The following is a 24634-nucleotide window of genomic DNA, read 5'->3' as shown; positions in this document are numbered from 1 at the left end:
CCAGACGGAACACTAGACAAGCTGCTGGCAGGGAGGCAAACTACCTGTATAAAGACGCTGCCGAGGGCCTGGCAGAATATATCCTGGCTGGAAGCAGCAGCGCTCCGGACTGCGGATGCTCATCAGAGCCGCGGGCTGGAGCTGTGCAAGTAGCCCACTCTGGTGGGGAGAGAGGGAAGCCCTTGCCTGTCCTTGCCACCACCATCCCCTTGCCCCCGGCGACTGCCACAGTGCTGCTTCTGGCTGGAATGCTGGGGCAGCCAGAAGAAGGAGAAGCTGCCGTGTGGGAGGTGGGCGGGGCAGACACCAATTACGACCCCCTTGCGCTCCCCCCACTTTTGGCACGGGAGCCCAAAAGGGTTGTCCATCGCTGTTCTATACGTTTCTACAGTTCTCAACAGCAATACTAAATATACTTTATATATTAATCTTGCTTGGCTTCAGTGCAACAGATAGAGTCTTTCTACTTGGAGGAAGAAGGGTTTTAAAAATGAATTGACAACGGCAGTAGTAATCAAAGACAATGATAAAAAGAAATCATTGGTAGATTAATTGTCATTTTCCACGCTACTCCTGTGAACTGTGCAGTAGATCTCTGGATCGTGATTGTGGAATACTGAAAAATTGTGAAATAGAATGTCCAGAATGCATACAGCGGAGACATGTGAGCAGAAGACCAACCAGCTAGCCCACAAAACAACACACCAGTGGGAAATATTAACTTGCCTTTCAGCTTGGGTGTACAATTTTAATAAATTAGTAGCTATCTTATTTATGTGTATAGAATGAGCTTTTATCTTCCTTAATTACTGCTGAAAGATTTGAAATCATGAGCTTGGTGTAACAGCTTTCCCAGGTCCCTCCCATCACAATTAAACTTTTCATTAGGTAAATCATTTATGTTTACTATTAAGCAGGAAGAAGCTGCATAAGAGCAAAGTAGTAATTATTTCTAGCTTTTTCTTTTGTATAATGCTAGAGGGTTTGTAATGGGTGCCCCTTGGACATATTCTTGCTGTCGCTGATGTGACTCCTTTCTTATTAAACCCTCCTGGTGTAATTCTATATAACACTGTTGATGAAAATGCCCGTGGCAATGGAGTCATGCATCAGAACAATAGAATTCAACATTTTGTGCTACATGAGCAGAAGTACATTTAGGCATACTGTATTTGTACTTTGCATATTTATAAGATGCCTAGAAAATACAGCAATTGCATGTTAGTGATTTCATTAGTTGAATGGGGATGTACAAGTCACTTCAGATAGTAGAGTGGCAAATCATTTGCTAGAGTAGGCTCTAAACCAGGAGTGTCCAACTAGATTTCACTGAGGGTTGCATCAGGGTTGTGTTTGACCTCGGGGGGCCAGGTGGGCATGGCTGGGATGGGCATGACCAGCTTGACGTCACTTGTATTGGGGAGTGCCTGGGGTGGCCCAAGCGCTCTACCAGCGAAAATGGGTTCCCAAGCGCGCGCTCTCTCCCTCTCCCTCTCTCTCCCTCCCTCCCTCCCTCCCTCCCTCCCTCCCTCCATATATATATTTGTGCTGATAAATAAATAAAGGGAGACTTGTATAGATCTATTTCAAGCTATTTAGCTCTCATCAGCTAGCCATACCCTTACTGGGATTCGAACCTGGGCTATATTACATATTAGGCAGACGTCTTGGCCATTAAGCCACAGGCTCTGATCAGTTATCAGCTGAGCCAGGGAGAAAGGTATATATTTAAAGTCACAACCCCTGGTATGCCCCAATTATGGGAGGAAGCTAACTGCTTCCATTCTCTGTCAATCGGCTCGTCACAAGAGTCCATCACGACAGAAACCCAATATTTTTTACTGTTTATTATATATATATAATTTTTTATTTTCCTTTTTTTTTGCAAGCAAAACTTTTTTTCCCATTTTCATATTCATAACATATAATCACATGTATACTATTACATAGCCAATATCATATTGTGTTGATTATTAATTACATCAGTTCGTCTTGCCATTAACTCCCGGAAAGAAAGAAAAAAGACAAAAAATAAAATAAGAAAAATAAAAACCAATTATTGGCTCTTCTGCTCTCCATACACCCTGTTTATGCCTTATCCACCACTTCATTCTGCCTATCTCCTCCCCCTCCCTACCTCCGTTCTTCCCTCCATCATCCTTTTCTTCTCTACTTCCCCTTTCTTTCTCCCCCTCTCTCCTCTTTCCACTCCTCCTTATTCTCCTCATCTTCCCTCCCCTTCCTTTCCTATTCCTCTCTTCCTATCTTTCTTCTCTCCTCTGCTTCCCACTCTTCCTCTCATTCACTTGGTGTATTTCAGCTTCTGAGCAAACTCCATTCTGTGTTGATGGTATTTATACTTCCATTTCAATGTACATAACATATCTTAGTTTTAAAGAAAAAATAAGAGAAGACAGTATACATGTACAATCATATTACTTTAAAACCTAACACCCCTCCTCAAGCCTAATATACTTCCCTCCCTCCCACCCTCTCCCCCCCCCAACCTTCCCTCCCCTGACTTCCCAGAACCAATACGCGATATAAAGTTGTAACAAAAACAGTCTAGAATATATTTGAAAAAACATCTTAAAATTGAACGTAGCTTCTCCTTGCTAGGCTAACACTAAACAATTTATATCCTTCCTAATCTTAATCATACGCTATCTGGAATTTCTTAGACCCATATTTATTTTGAGTGTAATCAATCCATTTTTTCCAGTCTCGTTTATATCTCTCGTTTGAGTAGTCCTTAAGATATGCAGATATTTTAGCCATCTCGGCTAAATTTGTGACTTTCAATGTCCATTCTTGAATAGTAGGCAAATCTTCCTTCTTCCAGTATTGCGCCACCAACAATCTAGCTGCAGTTATTAAGTGCAAAATCAAGTTAATCTCTACAGCTGTACAATCAGTAATTATATCTAACAAAAATAACGGGGGGGGGGAAAACTTTATCCTTTTTTAAGAACATTTTGCATAATCCACCATATTTTTATCCAAAATGCTTTAACCTTTTTGCAGGTCCACCATATATGAAAAAATGTAGCATCCACAGAGTCACATCTCCAGCATTTAGGTTGTAAATTCGAATACATAGAAGCCAACTTTTTAGGATCTAAATGCCATCTATAAAACATCTTGTAAAAGTTTTCTCTCTAGTTTTGGGCTTGTGTACATTTTACGTTTCTTACCCAAATCCTTTCCCACGTATCCAGCATTATTGGTTCTTCAATATTTTGAGCCCATTTTATCATACAGTCTTTAACTAATTCTGTTTCGGAATCCATCTGTATTAATACATTATATAATCTCTTTATATGCATTAAACTTTGATCTCTTATTTGTTTAAATAATTTTTTTATTTTCAACACAACACAAAGAATCCTCCTTCTTTCCATACTGTAGAAAGTGTATCAGTTGGTTACAAAAGACTTTCGTGCATCTCTTCCACAGTCATCAACCATAATTCATCGTAACTCAAGTATTTTAACTCATATATATTTATACATAATACTATCATCATACCTCCATTTTCATTTGACTATAATTGTTTAAACGTCCATCATAAAATATATCAAGATTTAAAACATAATCACATACTGGCATTTCATTTGCTATTTCTAATATCCTCCAATAACGCTGAATCCTTATGGCCTATTCTAGCTAAACATCATAATATTTAGTAACAAAAATTTCTAATCCTCTTTTCCAAATCACTGTTTGCAATTTACATCTACTTTCCTTATGTTGTATCCATGTAAATATATACATTGTTATCATTATCCCTGCTTTATTTGATTGTGTCATTTTCCCCCTAATAAACAAAACTTAACTACATTTAACTTAGTTCTTTTTTATTAACCTTTATATATAACCCCCAAAAAATTCTAATCTTCCTTTCGTAGGTACCATTCAATATTCATATCCAATTATTACTTATCATAGCAATACACATGTATACATTATTATCATTATCAATTATCTATTTAACTATATCTATTGTCCCTAAATTTCACTGTTTAACTAGTTTTAGATTATACCCTTTCATCTATCAACCTGTATCTTTCCAGTAGCAAAACAATGTCATGTCTTCTGCCTTTTGTGGTATCAGTCCTTTAATCATCTCCTTAATCAAATGTGTATGGACTCCTCTTTGCAACTCATTGCTTATTAAGTCTCTCATGTAGTTTTGATGCCCTTCTGTTTTTTTCAATGATGTTGCTAACAAAATTTCTCTCTTTAAATCCATACATTCTTTTAATTTTTCTTTTTCTGTATCTGGGGTAGAGTTCCCCTCCATTTAATTCCTCTTTCCGTATTCCACTCTTTCCATTTCCAGACACAAACCAGTCACCATAGATATCAGCGGATTTAATTTCTTTGTAGTCATTTTTCTCTTCGGTTTTTAGGACTCTAACCTCCACTTTTTCCACTTGATAAACATCTCCAACTTCTTCATTATATTTTACTGTTAGATGCTCTGGATTTTCCAACTTCTTCTCCGTCCTCTCAAATGTGTTTGATAATTTCTGAATTTCTAACAATATCTTTTGCAAACTTAAAGTTTGTTTCTGCTGTTGAGGTTGTGCCGTTATCTCAAGCTGACAAACACTGTTTGAGCCAAGGTGGCGCAGTGGTTAAATGCAGCACTGCAGGCTACTGCTAAGATCAGCAGGTCAGCGGTTCAAATCTCACCGGCTCAGGGTTGACTCAGCCTTCCATCCTTCCGAGGTGGGTAAAATGAGGACCCAGATTGTTGTTGGGGGCAATATGCTGACTCTCTGTAAACCGCTTAGAGAGGGCTGAAAGCCCTATGAAGCGGTATATAAGTCTACTGCTATTGCTATTGCTGTTGCTGTTGCTCTGGCTTGGAAGGTTTTTACAAGATTACGCATAAATTCACAATAAGGTTTTATTTTCACTTTTCTCTGGTTAAAGATATACTTCAAAGGAACATCTGTATGCTTTTCTTCTTATCACTCTCTACAGTGAGACCTTGAAGTGCCAAGCCAGAATAATCAGTGAGGAAAGTAAAAGTGTTTTGTTTCCAATACACAAACTTCCAGTCTCCGAGTAGCAGTGTCATCTTTCCCTCTCTTGTTACAATTTTCTTTGTTGCTTTTTGTATCTTTTTTTACTCCAAGTTTTAAAAAAAGTCAAATTCTTGAATGAAATAGAGAAGAAAAAGGGAAAAACACATGCAGTAATGAAGGAAGAGAATTTTAGTCCATAGGTTGCAAAAAATAATAATGAAAAAAAGAAAAAAAATTAATCCCTTCGGTTTAAAAGGCTTGCATAAATTCCATCTATGAAAATAACATTTAAAAGTAAGATAAGCCACTGTCCAAAACCATTCAAAGCTTAATTCCGCCGCTTATTTTTTCTGTTCTCAAATTTAAATTAACTAAGTTTTTTATAGGCAGTCTCTTTTAAAATGGTAAAAATTTCTCACCAACTGGAAACGCTTTCTCTTTCCGTATCCTTTCGTTTTGGAGCCGCCCCGACTTCATCAGCCTAATGGCTGGATTTTTTGTCGCCGGTTTGAAGAACTTCTCTTGGATCAATCAGGGACTTTGCGATGTCCCTGAGATCAGCAAGACATATTCTTCCTGTTCTGCAGGACGGTTTAGATCTGATTGGACCACCCAATGGCAAAAGTATCGGTTGCGGTCTCAGAGCATCAAGACCGCATGTCCATATCGTCGTGACGTTGTCTCCTCCTCCTCGTATTGGGGGTGCCTGTGGTGGCCCAAGCGCTCTGCCAGTGAAAAGGGGCTCCCAAGCTCCATTTTTGACTGTGACAGCCTCCTGCAACCTTTGCCAGCGAAAACAGAGCTCGGGAAGGCCACATGCTGTTTCCAGGATGGCCCTGTGGGCCAGATTTAAGTACCCCATGGGCTGAATCTGGGCCCCAGGCCTTGAGTTTGACACCCCTGCTCTAAACAAAGAACGACAATGAGAGCAGCAATGAGGTATATCTGCAAACTTGTATCTATTGCACTAAGGGTTCAGGTTTTTAGATGTACAACCTCATCAGCCTTGCTTTTCACTTTTGGCCATATAGAGAAGCCATGTGAATGAAAACAGGATTTTTTTCCCCTCAAATGTAAAGTTGACAAATAAGCTTTGAGGGAGGAAAAAAAATAGTGTGTCTTGTGGAGAGAGGGGATTAGTAATAGGTTTGCCAAACATTTCTCTGACGATTCTTTTTAGAAACAAAAGTGGGGAGGGTGGATCAGTGGTATGATTTTCTATGGAATCCACTTTAATTTGTCAGATCTAGAGGCCTTAAAGAGCCAATGGCACTTACCCCATCCAGTTGCCGCCAGTATTCATAAAAGTCCCTTGAAATGCTTGAAATTTGTTTCATGTATTGTATACCATTCTTTTTCACCATAATATACTGCAGTTTATAGTATTGATTGCTTGTCAGGAGTGTATTTGAATTGTTCCATGAAAGTATTCATCTTCAGACATATTTAAAAGCGATGCTGGTATGTTGGAAATGAATATAAGGATATGTACAGACAAGTGCAACTAAGAATATTTCATAATTATCAGGTAATTTGGAAATCTTGAAGCAGAATGCTTGCATTGCAGGCATAACAAGGAAGACAAAACATCCTAATATGTAAACAATATTTTGTTCTGTTCAGCAAAGAAAGGAGGGCCTTGAAGTAGAATATGGCTCGAGGGTCTGTACGCACTAATTGCATAGTTTCAGAAAAGTTGGCTAACTTAAATATGTAGAACTGAATAACTTGAATGCAAGAATGCATTTTCTAAAGCAGATAAATGTCAGGAATAAATTAGTTTCACACACATGTGTCCCACCTCCAGTTACTGATCTTATCAGTGGAGAATAAGGTAGTGCTAATTCCCCCAAATTATGCTTTGAATTTTAGCATATATAGTTCAGAGTGCAATAAGCTATCTTTTGTTTCTGTCCAGTGGGCCATGCAGCAAGTCTCTTAAATAGCTCTCTGGACTTGAGTGGAAGATGTCATTTCTTCTTTAGCCAGTATATTGGTCAGAGACCTATAAAAAAGGTTTGGACATGAGCCAAAAAAAATTGAAAGATAAAATTGTCTCCTTCTCCAGCAGGACTGGTGTAAGGGTTCTTCAGCTTCAAGGAAACATTTAAGTTGAATGCTAAGAATGAAGAAACTGTGAAGCTTTACACAATATGTCACTAGCTTACTTTGACTAGTTTAAATGTAGCAGCTTATAGGGCTTTTGCACAATCCCTAAACTCACTCGTGAAAATTAATATAGTTGAATAAATGCAAATGTGGGAATTCACGATTAAGACATTGTAAAAACTTGTGTTTTAAAGAAGCATTATCCTTATTGCATCTCCAAAAAATGTCCTTTCCTATACAAATGTAATGGTGTCCAATACATTTTAGATATTACTTTTGTTATATAGTTTAAGGTCTGTTGTCATGCTTGCTGTGGAAATTAAGGCACTCTTCCATTGTCAGGGAAATATAGGAACCTCTAATTTTGTATTCCACTTATTTCTTAGCATCTGGATTTCAAAATGATTTATTGATAACAAATATATATACAAACGAATAGTAGGTTTTTTAATTTTAAAGGATTTAACCTGTTGTTCTAGTATCTCTAGTGTCTTAGAAGCTGAAAATGCTACTAGTCCAAACAAATGTAAATTACAACAGATGTGTTGAATTGCATCTAATAGATATTTATCACTTAGCACAGCATATGTTAAAAATTCATCTACATATTTCATTGATATGTATATGTTCTGACCCCCCTCCATCCGGTGAGTAACGCCGACACAAGCTTACTGTTAGCCACACTTTATTCACAGTAATTACTCACAGACAAGACGTTGGCAGCAACCCAGATTCCCACAGATAAGAGATACACACAAGAGCTTCTCCAGCTTAGTATAAATGGTTGTGTCCTGCAAAAGGTCTCCTCCCAAAGTCTCTTCTTATATACTCTCTTGGGAGGAGTCAAATCACAACCACCTGGGCCTGATTATGAGTCTGTCTCTGTAATTGCTGCCCTTCTCTGCCGGGCGTCAGGGACAAATTCCCTTTGACTTTCACCACTGCTCCAGTGCCTGACGTCAGGGACAAACTCCCTTTGACTTTCACCACTGCTCCATGCCTCAGGCGCCTCCTGGTGGCCAACTAGCCTCTCTGGTCCCTGCTCGGAGTCTGAACCCTGCCCAGGGTCCTCCATATCTTCCAGAGCTGACTCATAGGGTCCCTCGCTATCGGAGTCCATTGGCAGTTCCAATGGCTCCTGCTGGGCCACAACATGTATGTATGTGTGTGTATGTATGCATTTCATTATTTATTTTCAGTTGGCCTGGGAATCAGGTGGGGAAGTTCCATTCTGGAAGTAACTGCTAGATTGATGGCAGACTCCCCTTCCCCCCTCCACACTCTCTGCTTTCCGCCCATCCATCTTTTTGCTTATCATATTGATGTATTATTCTCATTGTTTTCCTTTATTGTTCTATTATTTTACTTTTCTTTACACTTTTTTCATTTTTCATTATTGTAAACTGCCTTCAGTAGTATGTTGAGATAAGCAGCAATTAAATGTGATAAATAAATTTAATTAGTCAGAGTTGTATAAATAGGTAAGTTGGTAATTACTTTATAATGTGGATATAAATTTTGTATTTCCAAAACCAGTGCAATCCTCCCTCAATTTTTTGAGACTTCAAGAGTTTTCATTTCAGGAGGCAACCTGAATCTTGCCTTCTTTAATCTCCCCTTTCTTTTCTCGTTATGCCAGAGACTAGCATAATGATCCTATTTCCTGTGTTTCTGAAAATGATTATAATGCCCGATAATTTTACCTTTAAAAGTAGTTCATCCTGTCACATATTTCTATTTTTCAAAAGTGATGAAATTTGGACTTTAGCATTGGTTTGCGTTAATAGTGCAGTTCATGGAAAATCATAAAACACCATGGTGGTTATTGGCATTTCATATTCAATGATCTCATTTGAGCCGCCAATAGCTGTCAAAATCTATAAGTACAGCCTTGATCAGGAGTGCTTTATTGAAGGATGATAGTACTGGAACATTCTGACATGCATGTTTATTGACAAATTATATTGGTTAGTCCGGATGAAAATATGTCAGCATGACGAACTAGAAAGAAGTTTTTCTTTTTTGTAGCCCTGATTTTTTTTATATAAAGTTGAGGAGGAAAAGATACATTTGCATCTACTGGCAGATGTATTTGTTGATCTTGCATAAGATATTTGATTTCTAGTAGTTTAGCAAATTTCAGGCTTAAAAAGTTTCAGTTGACCTTATATTGCTTTTCCCTCTTTTACTTAGTTTTTGTTTTTATCTGTAAAATAATCCTACATGCCTTTGGGCCATTTTACTATTGAACTTTCTTTTTCTTTTTAAAATCCCTGGTCTGTAAAAACTCAGATGGTAGCCCAACTCACCTCACAGGATTATTGTTGTAGGGAAAATAGGACAAGGAAGGAACATTAACTATGTTTGCCAACTTGCATTATTTATAAAAAATAATTAATTAATTAATTAACCAATTAATTTTAAAAATTATTTTGCACAACCCTTCTGGGAAACCTGATCTTATTAAAAAAAACTAAAAACAAAAATAGATCTATAAAACTGAAAATATAAAACTCGGTTATAGTCTAGTTATTTTGAAAGAATACACAGATTAATTGTTGCAGAAAATCTCTTTCTCTGGGGAGCAAGAAGCATGTTAACATGCGAATCATTTCAATTAACTATGAAATTCCCCTTTGTGTTAGATGCATCTTGAGCCTCATACTCATCATTCATGTCTAATTAAGATGCATTTCATTAAAGTTGCTAGAAAACAACAAATATAATAGTTAAATGTAATTGGAAGAACTAATGTAGTTTTTATTGGAGGTAAATGGAATTCAGAAGGTGCTAAACTTTTTAGCAGTTTTGGGTTTTGACTACCTTTGTTGACATAAAAGCTATGCCTGTATAGTAAATAGAGCTGTTCCAGACTGCAATTCATAGGTTTAAGCATTGTAACTCAGTGGCAGAATATTCCTGCTATTCAGAATTGGAGGTTAATTATTTTGTGTGAAAGATCTCTGCAATTTAAATGACTAATTGTATTGTAGCTTTGGGCTAAACATATTGATAACATAAATGTTGATGCATCTGCAAAGTCAAGAGACTGATAATTTTGATTATAATGCTTAAATGATCTGGCAAAAAGTCAAAATACTTCAGTTTAATAATTGTCTATTAAGGCAACATGACATATTTTGTACAGTATTTGTTACCCCCAGGTACAGATTAAAGATCTGATGTAGCCACAGAAAGTGACGTGCATATATGAATCTTAGGCATAGTGGAGAATAAACTGTCACCATATTTGCAGTAATTTGTCTCAATATGTAAAACATTCTGCTGGTTACACTTGAACCAATTTGTAGAAATGTCACAGAGGAAATGGGGTAGAATGTTGTACAGCTGAATATTAATACCAGTTTTCTCCCTAAATCTGACAGTTTTAACTCACTTCCATCTGGATTGAAGATAAAAGATCCTTAATGTACACATTTATTTCTAAATTGTTTAATGCATTTCAGTATTCAAATGCCTTTCAGATTGTAGTGTGATTTGTCCCAATAAATGTTATTCTTTTATGTTTTTAAATTCACTGTTCTTTACTAGATATGCAAGCAACACTATAAAGAAAGTAGTTTCTAATGAAGTTTAATGGTATGTAGTACCTATAGATTATTGTTGTAATGCTGTATGCACTCCAACTGAAACCACAGGATTTCCTTTTTTGTAATAATTTTATTAAAGTTTATAAGTACAAAGAAAAATAACTTATACAAAACTAAGAAAGAAATAAAAATTAAAAAAGAAGAAAAGGGAACAGAAATAGGAAAAGGAAAAGAAAACAGAAAAGAAATTCCATTGCAAGTGTCTTCAACATCAAAATGTCTTCCCAAAAGAAAAAGGTTCATTCTACTCTAGGATTCTGGATTCAGTGCCATTTCTGAGTCCTAATCAAACTACTAATTGAAACATAATACAACATAATCAATTTGAATGAGTAAGTGAACTTTGGAGCCAAAGGTCTGCTAACATTGCAGGCTTTCTTATCTCCAACTTACAAGTCAACCAGCACAATATGCCTTCAGGGTCTCCACATATCCATCATTTTGGTCCAGAAGGTTGGGGTGTTTTCTAGAATAAATTCATGTTAGTTATTTTAAGCATGTATAAGGCTGCCCACTCTACAGTAGCTCTGGACAGTATACAATAAAACAATATGAACACTATTTTATCTCTTCCTAAATTTTTACATTAAAACTTTTAAGTTGTTGCTTATGTGGCCAAAACCTACATTATATACTGGCAGCATCAGGTAGGAGTATCATAGTTGAGGGGCACTCCTCACCCACTACAAGGGGATGGGAAAAAACCAGGGAGTAATAAGAAGATAAAAGTGGTGTTGTATAATCACTGGCCTCTCCTGAGATATAAAAGTTCCATATGCATTATGGGGCATTGAGAATGTGCTACGGATCTTTTAAAAAACTTCAGTAGCAAGCATTTTATTTTTTATAATTTTATAGATTTTCAGAAACAAAAGGAAACAATAAATAAGTAAAAAAGATTTGAAAAAGAAAAAAGCTCAAGAAAGAAAAAATAGAGGTACAAAAAGGAAAAAATAGGAAAAAGTTACATTTGACTTTCTTTACTATAGATTCGAATTTTAAAAAATACATCAAATTTGCCTAATATTAAGATGCTTTCACTCATTTTTCTATTAAACCTTAAAGAAAATCCTGTGGTTTCAATAGTACATTCATTTTCAAATGTTATGGATCAGAATATGAACTTTATCCCCAAAAAGATGAAAAATATACCCTCAGTTTGATTACATTGCCAACAAATAATTGTAATTCCCGTATTACATTTTTGACAGTTTATTTGGTGTCATATCCATGATATATCATTTTATAAAAATTCTCTTTAAGATTTAAAGATTTTAAGTCAATGTAAATGTCAAGTATTTCTTCCACATATTCTTCCTATTGCCCCAAATTTATATTATATCCAAACTTTTTTGCCCATTTTATCATACTGTATTTAACCAGTTCATCATCTTTCTATTTTCAGTAAAAATATGTATATAAAAATAGTGTTCCAAGTATAATATTCAACTTAACCACACAAATTCTTCACAATAGTGACAGTTCCAATTTTCCCCATCTTGACATATCCTAAATATTAAGTTCATTCCATGTCTTGTTATAATGATTTAATATATTATATATACAATTTGTTAGACATAATAAAACTAAAATATGTAACCGTTTTCTCATTTTTTTCATTAAATCGTCCTGATCCTGTGTAGTCAAGTTTTTTTTACCAACATCTGTTCTGTTTATTGATCTTAAAATCTGCTAGTGCACCAAAATCTTTCAATTTTTTTCATCAAAAATTCAATCCCTTTCGAAAGTCTTGTAAAATCAAAACTAAATGGTCAGCCAAATCTCATTTTAATTTTTATGCTCATTATCTTGACTTGCCTAATACCTCTATTCCAGAGCTGGCTCAGGAATTCTGGGAGTTGAAGTCCACACGTCATAAAAGGGCCATGATTCCTCACCCCTGCTCTATTCAGGACTTCAAGAACCAAAATAAACTACAGCCTTGTCATGTCCCCTTCCAAATATCACATGGTTTGGTCAAATCACCATTAAGTGGCAAGCATTTTATAGGATATGTGCAAGTTTCTTCCTCTAATTGACTTCTTTTGAATTTGTGAAGAATCCTTGCACTTCTTTTGCATAAAACCATTTTTTTATTTTTATTTTTTCTTTAAAAAAAAACACAAATATGTCATCATTTGTCAATCATTAAGACATTGAAGTACAATTTTTTTTTGTTGTGTGTACCCCTCCCTCCCTCAACCCCCCCACCCCCCTTCCTCCTTCCCCCCCCCCCCGACTTCCCAGAACCCGTACCTGGTATGGATTTTTAACTAACACAGTCTAAAATCTATTGAGAAAAAAGAAATAAAGAAATTAATGACATTCTAGATTGACCTTAGCTTCTTCTTACTGAACTGACTTTTAACAGTTTAAATCATTTCTGATCTTAAGCATAGGCTAACTGGAATTTCTTAGTCCCGTATTTATTTTGTATATAGTCAATCCATTTTTTCCAGTCTCGTTTATATCTCTCATTTGAATGATCTTTGAGATATGCCGATATTTTAGCCATTTCAGCTAAGTTTGTTACTTTCAATGTCCATTCTTGGATTGTAGGCAAGTCTTCCTTCTTCCAATATTGCGCCACCAACAGTCTTGCTGCAGTTATCAGGTGCAGAATCAAATTGGTCTCTACCACTGTAAAGTCAGTACATATACCTAGTAAAAATAACTGAGGACTAAACTTTATCCTTCTTTTAAAAACATTTTGCATGACCCACCATATTTTTATCCAAAATGCCTTAACCTTTTGGCAGGTCCACCATATATGATAATATGTAGCATCGAGAGAACCACACCTCCAACATTTAGGCTGTACATTCGGATACATAGAAGCCAACTTTTTAGGATCTAAATGCCATCTATAGAACATCTTGTAAAAATTTTCTCTCAGATTTTGAGCTTGTGTAAATTTCACATTTCTTACCCAAATTCTTTCCCATGTATCCAACATTATTGGTTCCTCAATATTTTGAGCCCATTTTATCATACAATCTTTAACTAATTCTGTTTCCGAATCCATCTGTATTAATACATTATATATCCTCTTTATATGCATTAAGCTTTGATCTCTTATTTGTTTAAACAGATTATCCTCAACTTGAATAAAACCAATTTTTTTATCTATTTTCCACCTAGCCTGTAATTGCCCATACTGGAACCATGTTTGAACTACCTTCTCCTCTTTTAATACCTCTAAAGATTTTAATTGTAATACCCCCCTTTCCGAGGTAAGAAGCTGTCTGTAGGTAATTCTGTCCTGTTTTTGTGCTGTATTCATATTTTCAATTGCGTGTCTAGGAATTGCCCACATGGGTATCTTGTCATTTAATTTATATTGGTATTTCTTCCAGACCCGCAATAAAGCATTTCTTAAAATATGACTTTTAAAGTTCTTATCCAATTTTTTGTTGAATAACAGGTAAGCATGCCAACCAAATAGCAGATCGTGTCCCTCAATGTTCAATATTCTATCATTGGTTAAGTGAATCCAATCACTAATTACAGATAATGCCACTGCATCATAATATAGTTTTAAATTAGGTAGTTTCAATCCTCCTCTCTCACGTACATCTTGCATTATTTTCATCTTTACCCTCGGCTTCTTTCCTGCCCACACAAATTTGTTGATACCCTTCTGCCATTCTAAAAGGTTCGCATCTTTTTTTAGTATAGGTAACATTTGGAAGAGAAATAAAAATTTTGGTAGAATGTTCATTTTCACTGCCGCTATCCTACCCAGCAAAGATAGGTGCAATTTCTCCCATTTTTTCATCTCTGTCTGTATACTATGCCAAAGTGGTTCATAATTATGCTTATATAATTTCCCATTTGAAGTTAAAATGTTAACTCCAAGATATTTGACTTTTTTAACTACCTCACATCCTAGCATCGCTCCTAATTCTTCCTTTTGTTTAATATTCATATTTATAGCTAATATTTTGGTTTTTCCTAAGTTTATTTTAAAGCCCGACACTTGACCATATTGATTAATCATATTCATTAAAACCATACTAGATTCCTGCGGTTGTTCCAATATTATGACCAAATCATCCGCAAAAGCGCGGACTCTATATTCTTGCTGCCTAATCTTGATCCCTTTTAAACCATCCAAGCCCCGTATTTTATTCAACAATACTTCCAAAGTTATAATAAACAATAATGGGGACAAAGGACAGCCCTGTCTTGTACCTTTTCCAATTTGAAAAGAGTCTGTTAGACTTCCATTGACTATGATTTGTGCTGTTTGCTGTTGGTATATTGCTTTAATTGACTGTAAAAAATTATCTCCTATCTGCATTTTTTGCAGTATCTTCAACAGAAATTGCCAGTTAACTCGATCAAAGGCCTTCTCAGCATCCAGAAATATAAACGCAGCAGGAATCTGGTTGTTCTTTCCCAAATATTCTAATGCATTAATAATTAATCTAACATTACTTTTCATCTGTCTCCCTTGTATAAAACCTGTTTGGTCCGTATGTATCAATTGTTGAATGACCAACATTAACCTATTTGCTAATATTTTAGTAAAAATTTTATAATCTACATTCAGTAATGAAATAGGTCTATAATTTTTGGGTTGAGTAGTATCTTGATCTTCCTTGGGTATCAAAGATATAAACGCTGTCTTCCAAGATGGAGGAACTTTACCTTCCATTTGAATCATATTAAATAATTCTCTAAGAGGTTCTACCATTTCTAACTGTAAGTTTTTATAGTAAACCGCTGTCAAGCCATCTGTACCTGGTGCTTTCCCTGACTTTAATTGCTTAATTACCTGCAGGATTTCCCCCGAGGTTATTGGTTGATTCAATTTTTGCCTGTGTTCTTCTCTAACTGAAGGTATTTTCTCTTTGTCTAAATATTTGTCTATGTCTAAACCATTAATTTTATCCCCTTTATACAGTTCTGTAAAAAATTCCCAGAAAGCCTTTTGGATCTCTTCCTGTTGAAACACCTCCTTCCCTCTGTAAATCAGTTTAGATATATTTCGCGTTTTCCTTTTTTTCCTAATCTGATAAGCTAACCATCTGCCAGGTTTGTTTGCATTACAAAAAGTATTGTGTTTTGCATATAATAGATTAGTAGCCACCTGGTCAGAGATCAACATGTCAAATTGAGATTTTAATATGTTAATAGCTTCCTTAACCTTTGTATCGTCTGGGTTCATTGTTAACTCCAGCTCTTTTCTCTTAATTTCCTCTTCCAGTTCTGTTCGTTTTAACCCTTGCTTATTTCTATGTGTTTTATTTATATTCATCAAAACTCCTCTCATATACGCTTTGCTTGCGTCCCATACAAATTCCATAGATGTACCCTTATTCATATTCAAAACAAAATATTCAGATAGTAATTTTTTACAATCATTAATATACTTTTCATATCTAAATAAGTTTTCATTCAATCTCCAAGACCTTCTTGCCTGCACTACCCTTCCCAACTCCATCCAAACTGGGTTATGGTCCGAAAGGATCCTAGCTGCAATCTTTGTTTTCTTGACCCTAGAAAGCAAATCATTAGTGGTTAGAATAAAATCAATCCTTGAGAGGGATTGATGCCTGTCCGAGAAGAAAGTGAAGTCGCATTCCTCTGCATTTCTTTCTCGCCAAATATCTCTCAATTCAAAATCATCCATAATGTCAAAGAAAGATTTGGGTAACTTTGCTCGCATCTTGGTATTTAGGCGGGAAATCTTCTTATCTTTCTTAGTGTCTATCACTCCATTCCAGTCACCCAATAGTATACAGGAACTATAGTCCCATTGTACTAATTTAGCATGAAGATTTCTATAGAATCTATCTTGCTGTTGATTGGGAGCATAAATTCCCAAAAGTAATGTCTTTTTCCCTTCTAAGATTAAGTCTAAAGCAATATATCTTCCGAAGGGATCTGCTTCTATTAATTCAGCTTTCATGTCTTTTCTTAAGTATACAACTATACCATTCTTCTTTTCCATAGCAGAAGCTACAAAATGTTGACCAAGTTTTGAGTTGATCAAATATTTTTGATCAGTTGACTTGATATGAGTTTCTTGCAAACAAATTACATCGTTCTTAAACTGTTTGAGATAATGAAATATTTTCTTCCTCTTCTGTGGAGAGTTCAGTCCGTTAACATTCCATGTTAAAATCTTAGTTGTCATCTTTGGTTGGTTGAAGCATTTTTAGAGCTTCCTGCACGGCCTGTTTAACCTTAGGTCTAGCTCCTCCCATTGCTTCCAGATTTGTTGTTGTAGATCCTTGATCGATAGCCGATGATTGTTGATGCTGTTGCTTTTTAGCTTGTTTCTCCATACGTCTAGTAGTCATGCGGCTAGGTCTTGGTTCCATAGCACCTTGCACTTCTAGAGAAGAGAGATGCTCCATCTTGTCTGGTGGTTGTGTCGTTTGCTGTCTACCCTGTCCTTCTTGTGGTCTTTCTCTAGGTCCAGATGGTGCAGGGTGTCCGGCCTTCAATATATTATAATAAAAATCTCGGGCTTTCCATACAGCGTTGAGGCGGTATCTTTGCTTATCAAATGTAAATATGATGCCAAATGGTGCATCCCATCTATACTGTATCTGACGATTTCTGAGTTCTTCGACCAAAAAAGCGTAGTCTCTTCTGGCTCTTAACATTTGAGGTGGTATCTCTTTCAAAACAGCCAGGTCTTGACCGCCAATTTGAAGCTTAGTATTATAAGATGCTTGCAGTACCATATTTCTAAACTCTCTTGTAGTAAAATATATAACGATGTCTCGAGGAAGCTGCTTCTGCTTTGCCAGCCAGGAGTTAACGCGGTAAGCTTTGTCAATTCGCCAGTCTTGATTGGTCCCTGGTCTTCCCATCAGGCGGTCAAAAGCTTCCGATAGGGTCTGTTTCAGGTTCTCCTGTTTCTCCTCACGCAGCCCCCTTACTCTTAATGCGAACTCCATTTGTCGGTACTGTATCATAATAATTTCTTTTTCAGCATTTTCCACTTTTTGTTCCACCACCTCTGTTTTCAATGTCAAGTTAGCATTGGCATCATTAAGAACCTCTAGAGTATCTTCCACTCCAGAAATATGTTCTGTTAATACAGTTACAAGACTCAGCATGTCGTCTCTAATTTTATCAACCTTAGCCTCAAATTTCTCATACAGCTCCTGTTTAAGTCCTTTTATTTCACTTTTAATTTCTTCTTTCATTTCTTTTATTTCCTCTTTTCTCTCCTCTCTATTATCTCTAAATTTATCTTCCATTTTAATTGTCTGTGCATTAAGAGCCTCGCTTAGATTACTCAGGAAAAATTCTTTCGTTAACACATCCCCAGCAGGGGGCGTAGGAAGCGGAGGCTGCAGCTTTGTGCCAGGCACTGAGGATGTGCCCCTGGAAGTAGAGGGTGACGACTTCAAGTTAATATTTGGTTTTGAGGCCATTTCAAAATTTATCTGCCTGCAGTTAATAAAACTCTATTGCCTAAATATGCAGCTTTAAATAAAGAGGCTTTTATTTTGAAGTTTAAGGCTTGGCAAAACTTTCAGTGAGTAAACATTGTAACCAGACCATTCAGCAGATTCATCACCATTTAACTTCCAAATAAGCAAGGTTAATGAAGGAGTAAAATTCTTCTGTTGTGAAACCAAAACAAGTGATAAGCAATCTCTTTTGTTTTGAATTCTTGTGAGATTAGCAGAAAGTGTTCGTTATTACCGGAGAAACCAGCCTGCTCGGCGCCATTTTAGAAGCCTCTGAGTAAATAATTTTTCGGAGGAGAAAAAGAAAAGAAGCTAAAATGTTGATAAGCAATTATTGTCCACAGTAAACGGATCCAGCTCGTGATAAGAATAAATCAAACAAAACTTAGAGCAGAGTGGGAGAGACCTACTTTGTCCTGCACAAGGCAGTTTGAAGTTCCCAGCACGGACAGCCGTTCTGCCTTGGGCTAGCCCCCCTTTCCTTGCAAGCACAAAAGCTGCAAAAATCGAAGAGCATTTGCCAGCAAAACAGTTTCTTCTTTCCTTCTTGCCTGAAGGATAAGAAAACCTGATAAGACGTCAGATGGAAGATCCTCTAAACAGGTACGTAGCCAGGAATTCGGAGGCAGCTGATTTTTTGCTGCCTCCACCAGTAGGCTCCTCCCAGGAAGTCCTCAAGAATCCTTGCACTTCTTGAAAAACCTGAAAGTCTCCAGGTGTAAGATTCAGAAAATCATCCTGAACTCAAGCTTAAGTAAAGCAATAATTGAATGATGTTATGCATAGTTGCCAAATGAACAACTGAATATGGGAGTGCATGATGGAAATATCTTGATAGTATCTGTTCCCCCCATCTTATTTGGTATCTCTGCGATGTTGCAAAATAATCTATCTATATGACATAGTCTTCAGTTTGATTAATCTTTGATTGTTGTGTTGCTTGAATTCATGGAATTTTTAATTCAAGAAATTGTAGTGCTTTATATTCAAAATTTGATCTATGCATGTATTGAAGATCCACCAAACTCGATAACATTTTTAATCTGAGAATAAAAATGTTGATCCAAAAAAATATTTCTCTGAAAAAATAGAAGCAAATAGTTATTTATTATAGCAATACTAATAAAATCTTGTGACAGTAAAGATACAGTGTAGCAATTTTAATCAAATAAGTCTTCTTGAACATGCTACCATCAGGATGTGTTTGATTACAGCTCCTATAACCCCTAGTTAGTTTGCTGGGGTAACAGGAGTAGACTTCTGTACCACCTGGCAGCCCCACATTGGGAAGAGCTGACAAAATATTTCAAGGATTGCAGTTGTTTGAAAAATTCTTTCTCAAGAAAGAGATTTCTTCCTGGAATTGTAGTCCTTGTATATTATTAATCACAACCAAATGGGTGAATTTCTATATGAATGCTCAAAAAGACATCTCAGAGTGAACTAAATCTTGACATCTACTTCCTTCTAGGTCTTTGACTTCTGAAGGACATCTCTTGGAGGTTGAGAATCCCCAGGGATTTGGTTCTCTTTTTCTTTTTCTCACCCAATTTTCCTTTGAAATATTGTCTTATGTTGAGGTCCGACTCCATTGTATCATATGAGAAGGAGTGACCCTCACCCAGTGGCACTAATCTCCCTTCCATACCTATTCCAAATTCCTGAAGAAATACAAAGTTTCAACCAAGAGTATTTTTATTTTGGATTAAATCAGTCAGTTGTGTTTCCTAATATTAGCAGGGAAAATATACTTTCCTCAAAAATAGATTATATCAACTCTTCAGAGTGGCTTAATTAAATTGCAGACAATACACTTTTTTATACCACTTTTATATATTACTTAAATTGCTGCATGCTTTTTACATAACTTATCAAACTTTAAAGTGCTTGGACTTAAATTGTTTCAGCCATGCTTCTAAGCAGAGGTTGAAGTTAATTTTAAGTTCCATATCATTAAAAGTCTCAGAGAAAAATGTTTTCTTACTCCATTTCTTATCCAAAACATTTTCCATTGAAGCAATTTGCAATATAATGTTAAAAGTGCTATGTTTACTTTTGACATGGAGTACAGCCTATGTGAAGACTAGTATTGTGTTCTTTATATCACTTTAAAAAAAGAGCCGACCAACTCTGATTTTCTAGAAGGGATAAGTAACCTTCCCAGGACAGAAGTGGAAAACTAGCAACTACTAATAGATTATTGAAACATAGCCATTTGTAGATCATGTCCAGATCATCAGTATGATACTGTGAAAAAAAGTCAAATCCAAGAGTTGGAAGGGGCATTTAGGCACGGAGTTCAACTCCCTTACCCACTGCAAAAATCCAAGCAAATATCTCAAACAGATAGCTGTCCATACTTTAACAAAACACATTCAATGAAAGGGAGCCATCAACTCTGCTAGTTGATCTCACTGTCAAGCAGGTCCTATTGTTAGGAATTTTTTCCTAATAATTAATTTTATCTACACATATAGCTGTTAAGAAGTATTTTTTTAAAAAGTGGAATTTTAAGAATAGGCGTAACTGCTCTACAGTGGTCATAAACAGAGAATACAGAATGCCTTGGAGATCTGCTTCATCCCAGGTTCTCTGCAGAAATCCGCCACTACTAATCCCTTGAGATCTCTAACCATGCAGTTTCTGTTTACGGCTATTGTGTCTCCACAGTTTTTTACAGCCTAAAGATACTGAACTCCACCAATTATTCCTTATAAATATGTTGATGAAGATTCTCAGTCATCCAAGTAGAGTTGCATGGAATTGAGATGTGGCAACTGAACTTCTTTTCTTGTCGGTTCAAAATGTTTCACTGCTTATCCAATTAGCTTCTTCAGACAGACTCATCTTTCATATATTCCTTATAATGTTTTCATTTCAGAATCCTTGTGTTCTTGATTGCGTTCCTCTGAATTCTTTCCTTCACTTTGTTATTACTGTATTCTTTGTAAAATGTGATGCCCATAATTATCTAGTTGCAGTATGACCAATGCAGAAAAGAATAAAAGGAATTATGATTTATTTTGAGCATGATGTTTTACATTTGTCAAGGCAACCTAAAAATTGCCTTTTTTGTAACCACATTATACTGTGGACTTATATTTAACTCATAATTGACCAAAACACCCTTTTTGTAAGTATTGTTGTCTGATATGGTCCCTCACATCTTGTATTCATGTCTCTGATTTTTTCTACCCAAGGGTAGGACTTTGCATTTGTATTTTCTGAAATACATTTTGCTGATTTCTGCCAATGCTCCACTTGGTCATGATCCCTCTGGACAGCACTTCCTTCCATCTTAATGTGGAATAGTTAATGGATATTAGTGATGTACGATCAGTCAGTTAGCTTAAGCATTTAGCTCATACCAAAAGTATCATAATTCAGCTCTCTTTCTACTATCTTCTCCATCAGAATCTCATGGGACCATAGAATAATGTATTCTACCTTCATAAAATATGTTAAAGTCAAGGTTCACTATGTTTATCACATTCATTTGTAGTCAACTGAACTGATCTCTATTTTTTCACTGTAAATTAGTAACAAATCCTTTGCAGACAACCTAACAAAGATTCTGGTGGCCTCTGAAAGGTCAACAACTTACTAAACGAGTTTTATATTTCTAGGAAAAGATAACATGCATCTGATGATGGAGGGAGAGGGAAATGGTGAAAGTAAAAATAAGCAATTACTTGGGAAGTGGGCATTCTAACCAGGTTGTTAAATGAGTTGACTGTGTTGTGAGAATGTTAGACGCTGCTTTAGCTATAGGTTTATTGTAAGTATTTGTTTTGTGCTTTTTATTTTATTGGGGATTTTAATCAATGTAAAATTGATAAACTTTATGAAGTCACAATGTGAGTATGTTGGTCTTATAATGAATAAGTAAAAAAAATTCTTTACAGTTCCTAATGAGTAACCTTTTACACGTCTTTTCTAAATATATTTCAGGATCAGATCGTCAGACTGTCATTAGCTTTAAGTATAAATGTTAAATTCAATGTATTCCAAATACATTGAAGTCTGTGACTTAATTGTAACTGAAGCAGCAATGCAAGAATTGACCAGCTTTGAAGGAAAAAGAAGCTGCAAGGATTCAAAGTCAGACACTTTCCTCAAACTGTTGCCTGTTATATTTGCTATAAATCTGAGCAAGCCAAATCCTGATAGTGGCTTAATTTGAAATCCTTTGCAAATACGAGTGATAAATATGGTAAAGCATTTTTCTGGTGGCAAGCGTGTTCTTTCCTTTGAATCACTGTGTACTGGTATGATACGGGTATTAATAGAAGCAACAAGTTGCTTTAGTAGAAAAACTCCATAGGTTGTGTGAATAAAGAGTATCGTAGTGGAAGCAGGCATCAAGATACAGTGTACAGAACAAATATTAGGTAGTGATGCTTAAGTGGCATCTTTCAACTCGTTGAAGATCTGATTGTACTTGCCATCTATGGGCAGATTGCCTACAGATGTATGAAATATGAGAGTTTGTTTTTTACAATGAATATTGGTGAAAAAGTAGTATATAACTATATGAAATATACTGTATATGTCTTGAATATTGCATTAGACTAATATATATATAGCATTGTAACTTCATGATTATAAAAAGCCACATATTACTTTTATTATTACTGTCTTTCACCAAAAATAAGACAGGGTCTTAAAATAACCACTTGGCCTTATTTTCAAGGAGGTCTTATTATTTTTGAGGTGCAGGAGGCGGTGAGCATGGTCACCTCATGGCTGCTGCTGTGTTGCAATATTTTGGGGGAGGGTTTATTTTCAGGGGTGGGCTTATTTTAGCGCATGTGCTCAAAAGTCCGATTGGGCTTATTATCCGGGGAGGTCTTATTTTCAAGGAAATCTGGTATTACTTGGAGGGGGTTGTCACATTTTTCCACTTTTTTGTTATAGCACTTTTTATGCTTTTTAAAAATTTGATGATGTATCACTTTTTTGTATGTTGCTTTTCTTTTTCTGTTTTGTTATTAATATTAAAAGCAATATAAATAAATGCAAAACTTAGCAAAAGTCTATTTTGGTTCACAAAAAAACATTTATACATCTAAAATGGTTTTCTTTTTCTCCCATCCAGGGCTTCAACAGAATGCCTAGTCTTACGACACGATACCTTTGGCCAAGAATAACCCGAATTTGTCTCAGGGACTTGATCTTTTGTCTGGAACAAGAGAAAGAAACAAAGCATTCTCTAATCTTATATCAAGCTCTTCTGAAATAGTGGCTAGTCTAATTCTGCATTTCAGCTTACCATACATTGCCAAAGAACAATTTGTTTGCACTATCCTGAAATCATATATTACAAGAAATTGTTCGTAAGGTCATTGTTGAATGTAGGCAATGCTGCCTGGACATGTGGAAGAGAAAAGACTTTGGATGCCTGCTAAATTCCATGCGAGATACTGTATTAGTATATAAATCCGCAATATTATTCCATGAAGTGTGTGCCTTCTAACATTGCAGTTAGTGAAGAATGACGTGATGAATGTATTTAATGACAAACTAGCAGTTTGCTAGTGCATAGCCTGCAGGATTCAGCCTTCCTGCGTATCCTAGAGAAACCACCTGGGAGCCAACTAAAAAGTGTCAAAATGCGGGCTATAATTTCCTGCCTCAAAAGAAAGATGGAAAGGAAAGAATCCCTACCGGCATTTTTTGTGTTGCCAGTCCTACCAGACAGATCTGCAAGCAAACTACAGATGTAAGAGTTGGAGAAAGCAATATTTGAAAAGTCAAAGTAATTTTGTGGGATAGTTCATAGGACCGTGGCCCATCCATTTTCAGCATGATGACTTCATTTGCATATGCATTTGTGTGATTTTAAAGTCTCCTATACAGAATACAAAGTGATTTCATCTCATTATGGGAAAGGAGAGAATATATATATATATAGGCTAAGACGTCTGCCTAATATGTAATATAGCTCAGGTTCGAATCCCAATAAGGGTATGGCTAACTGATGAGAGCTAAATAGCTTGAAATAGATCTATGCTAGTCTCCCTCTATTTATTTATCAGCACAAATAAAACATATATATATATATATATATATGTATATGTATATGATGTATATGTATATGTATGTATGTATAGATTATCAGGGATCTTCTCACTCTATCTTGCACTGGTAACTTCAAAATAATTCTATTATAAATAGAATTTATTCTATGATAAAGAATAAAGAATTCTATGATAAAAGCAGAAGAAGAAAATTTTTGCGAGGGTGTTTGCAGAACAGCACAAAACTCTCCAAGGTGCCATAATGTTGAATCTAACTATTAATCCCTCCTGAATAGATGATGAAAATGATTGTGATGATAGATCTACCTGCTATCATTTTTTGTACTTGCCTATGAACATTACTTTATTGTGGACATGAAACAATACCACAAATGACATGGATGTATATAATGGAACCT

General features: G+C 35.9%; 1 protein-coding gene across 1 annotated transcript in view; it reads left to right on the top strand.

Annotated features, from left to right (window-relative positions):
• TAF4B (TATA-box binding protein associated factor 4b) overlaps positions 1-24248 on the top strand; it is a 95954-nt gene extending 71706 nt beyond the window's left edge. The window contains exon 15 of the mRNA XM_087707151.1: positions 23294-24248. Within this exon, the coding sequence (XP_087563277.1) occupies positions 23294-23437 (144 nt within the window). The 3' untranslated portion in view covers positions 23438-24248. The remainder of the gene's footprint in view (positions 1-23293) is intronic.
• The last annotated feature ends 386 nt before the right edge of the window (positions 24249-24634 follow it).

Source organism: Thamnophis sirtalis, unplaced genomic scaffold (genome assembly GCF_051295495.1).
Source record: "Thamnophis sirtalis isolate CommonGarterSnake01/CBP01778 unplaced genomic scaffold, rThaSir2_p1.2 scaffold_2, whole genome shotgun sequence".
Classification (NCBI taxonomy): Eukaryota; Metazoa; Chordata; class Lepidosauria; order Squamata; family Natricidae; genus Thamnophis; species Thamnophis sirtalis.
The sequence above is the reverse complement of the archived record's forward strand: the minus strand, read 5'-3'. Positions and strand labels throughout refer to the sequence as shown.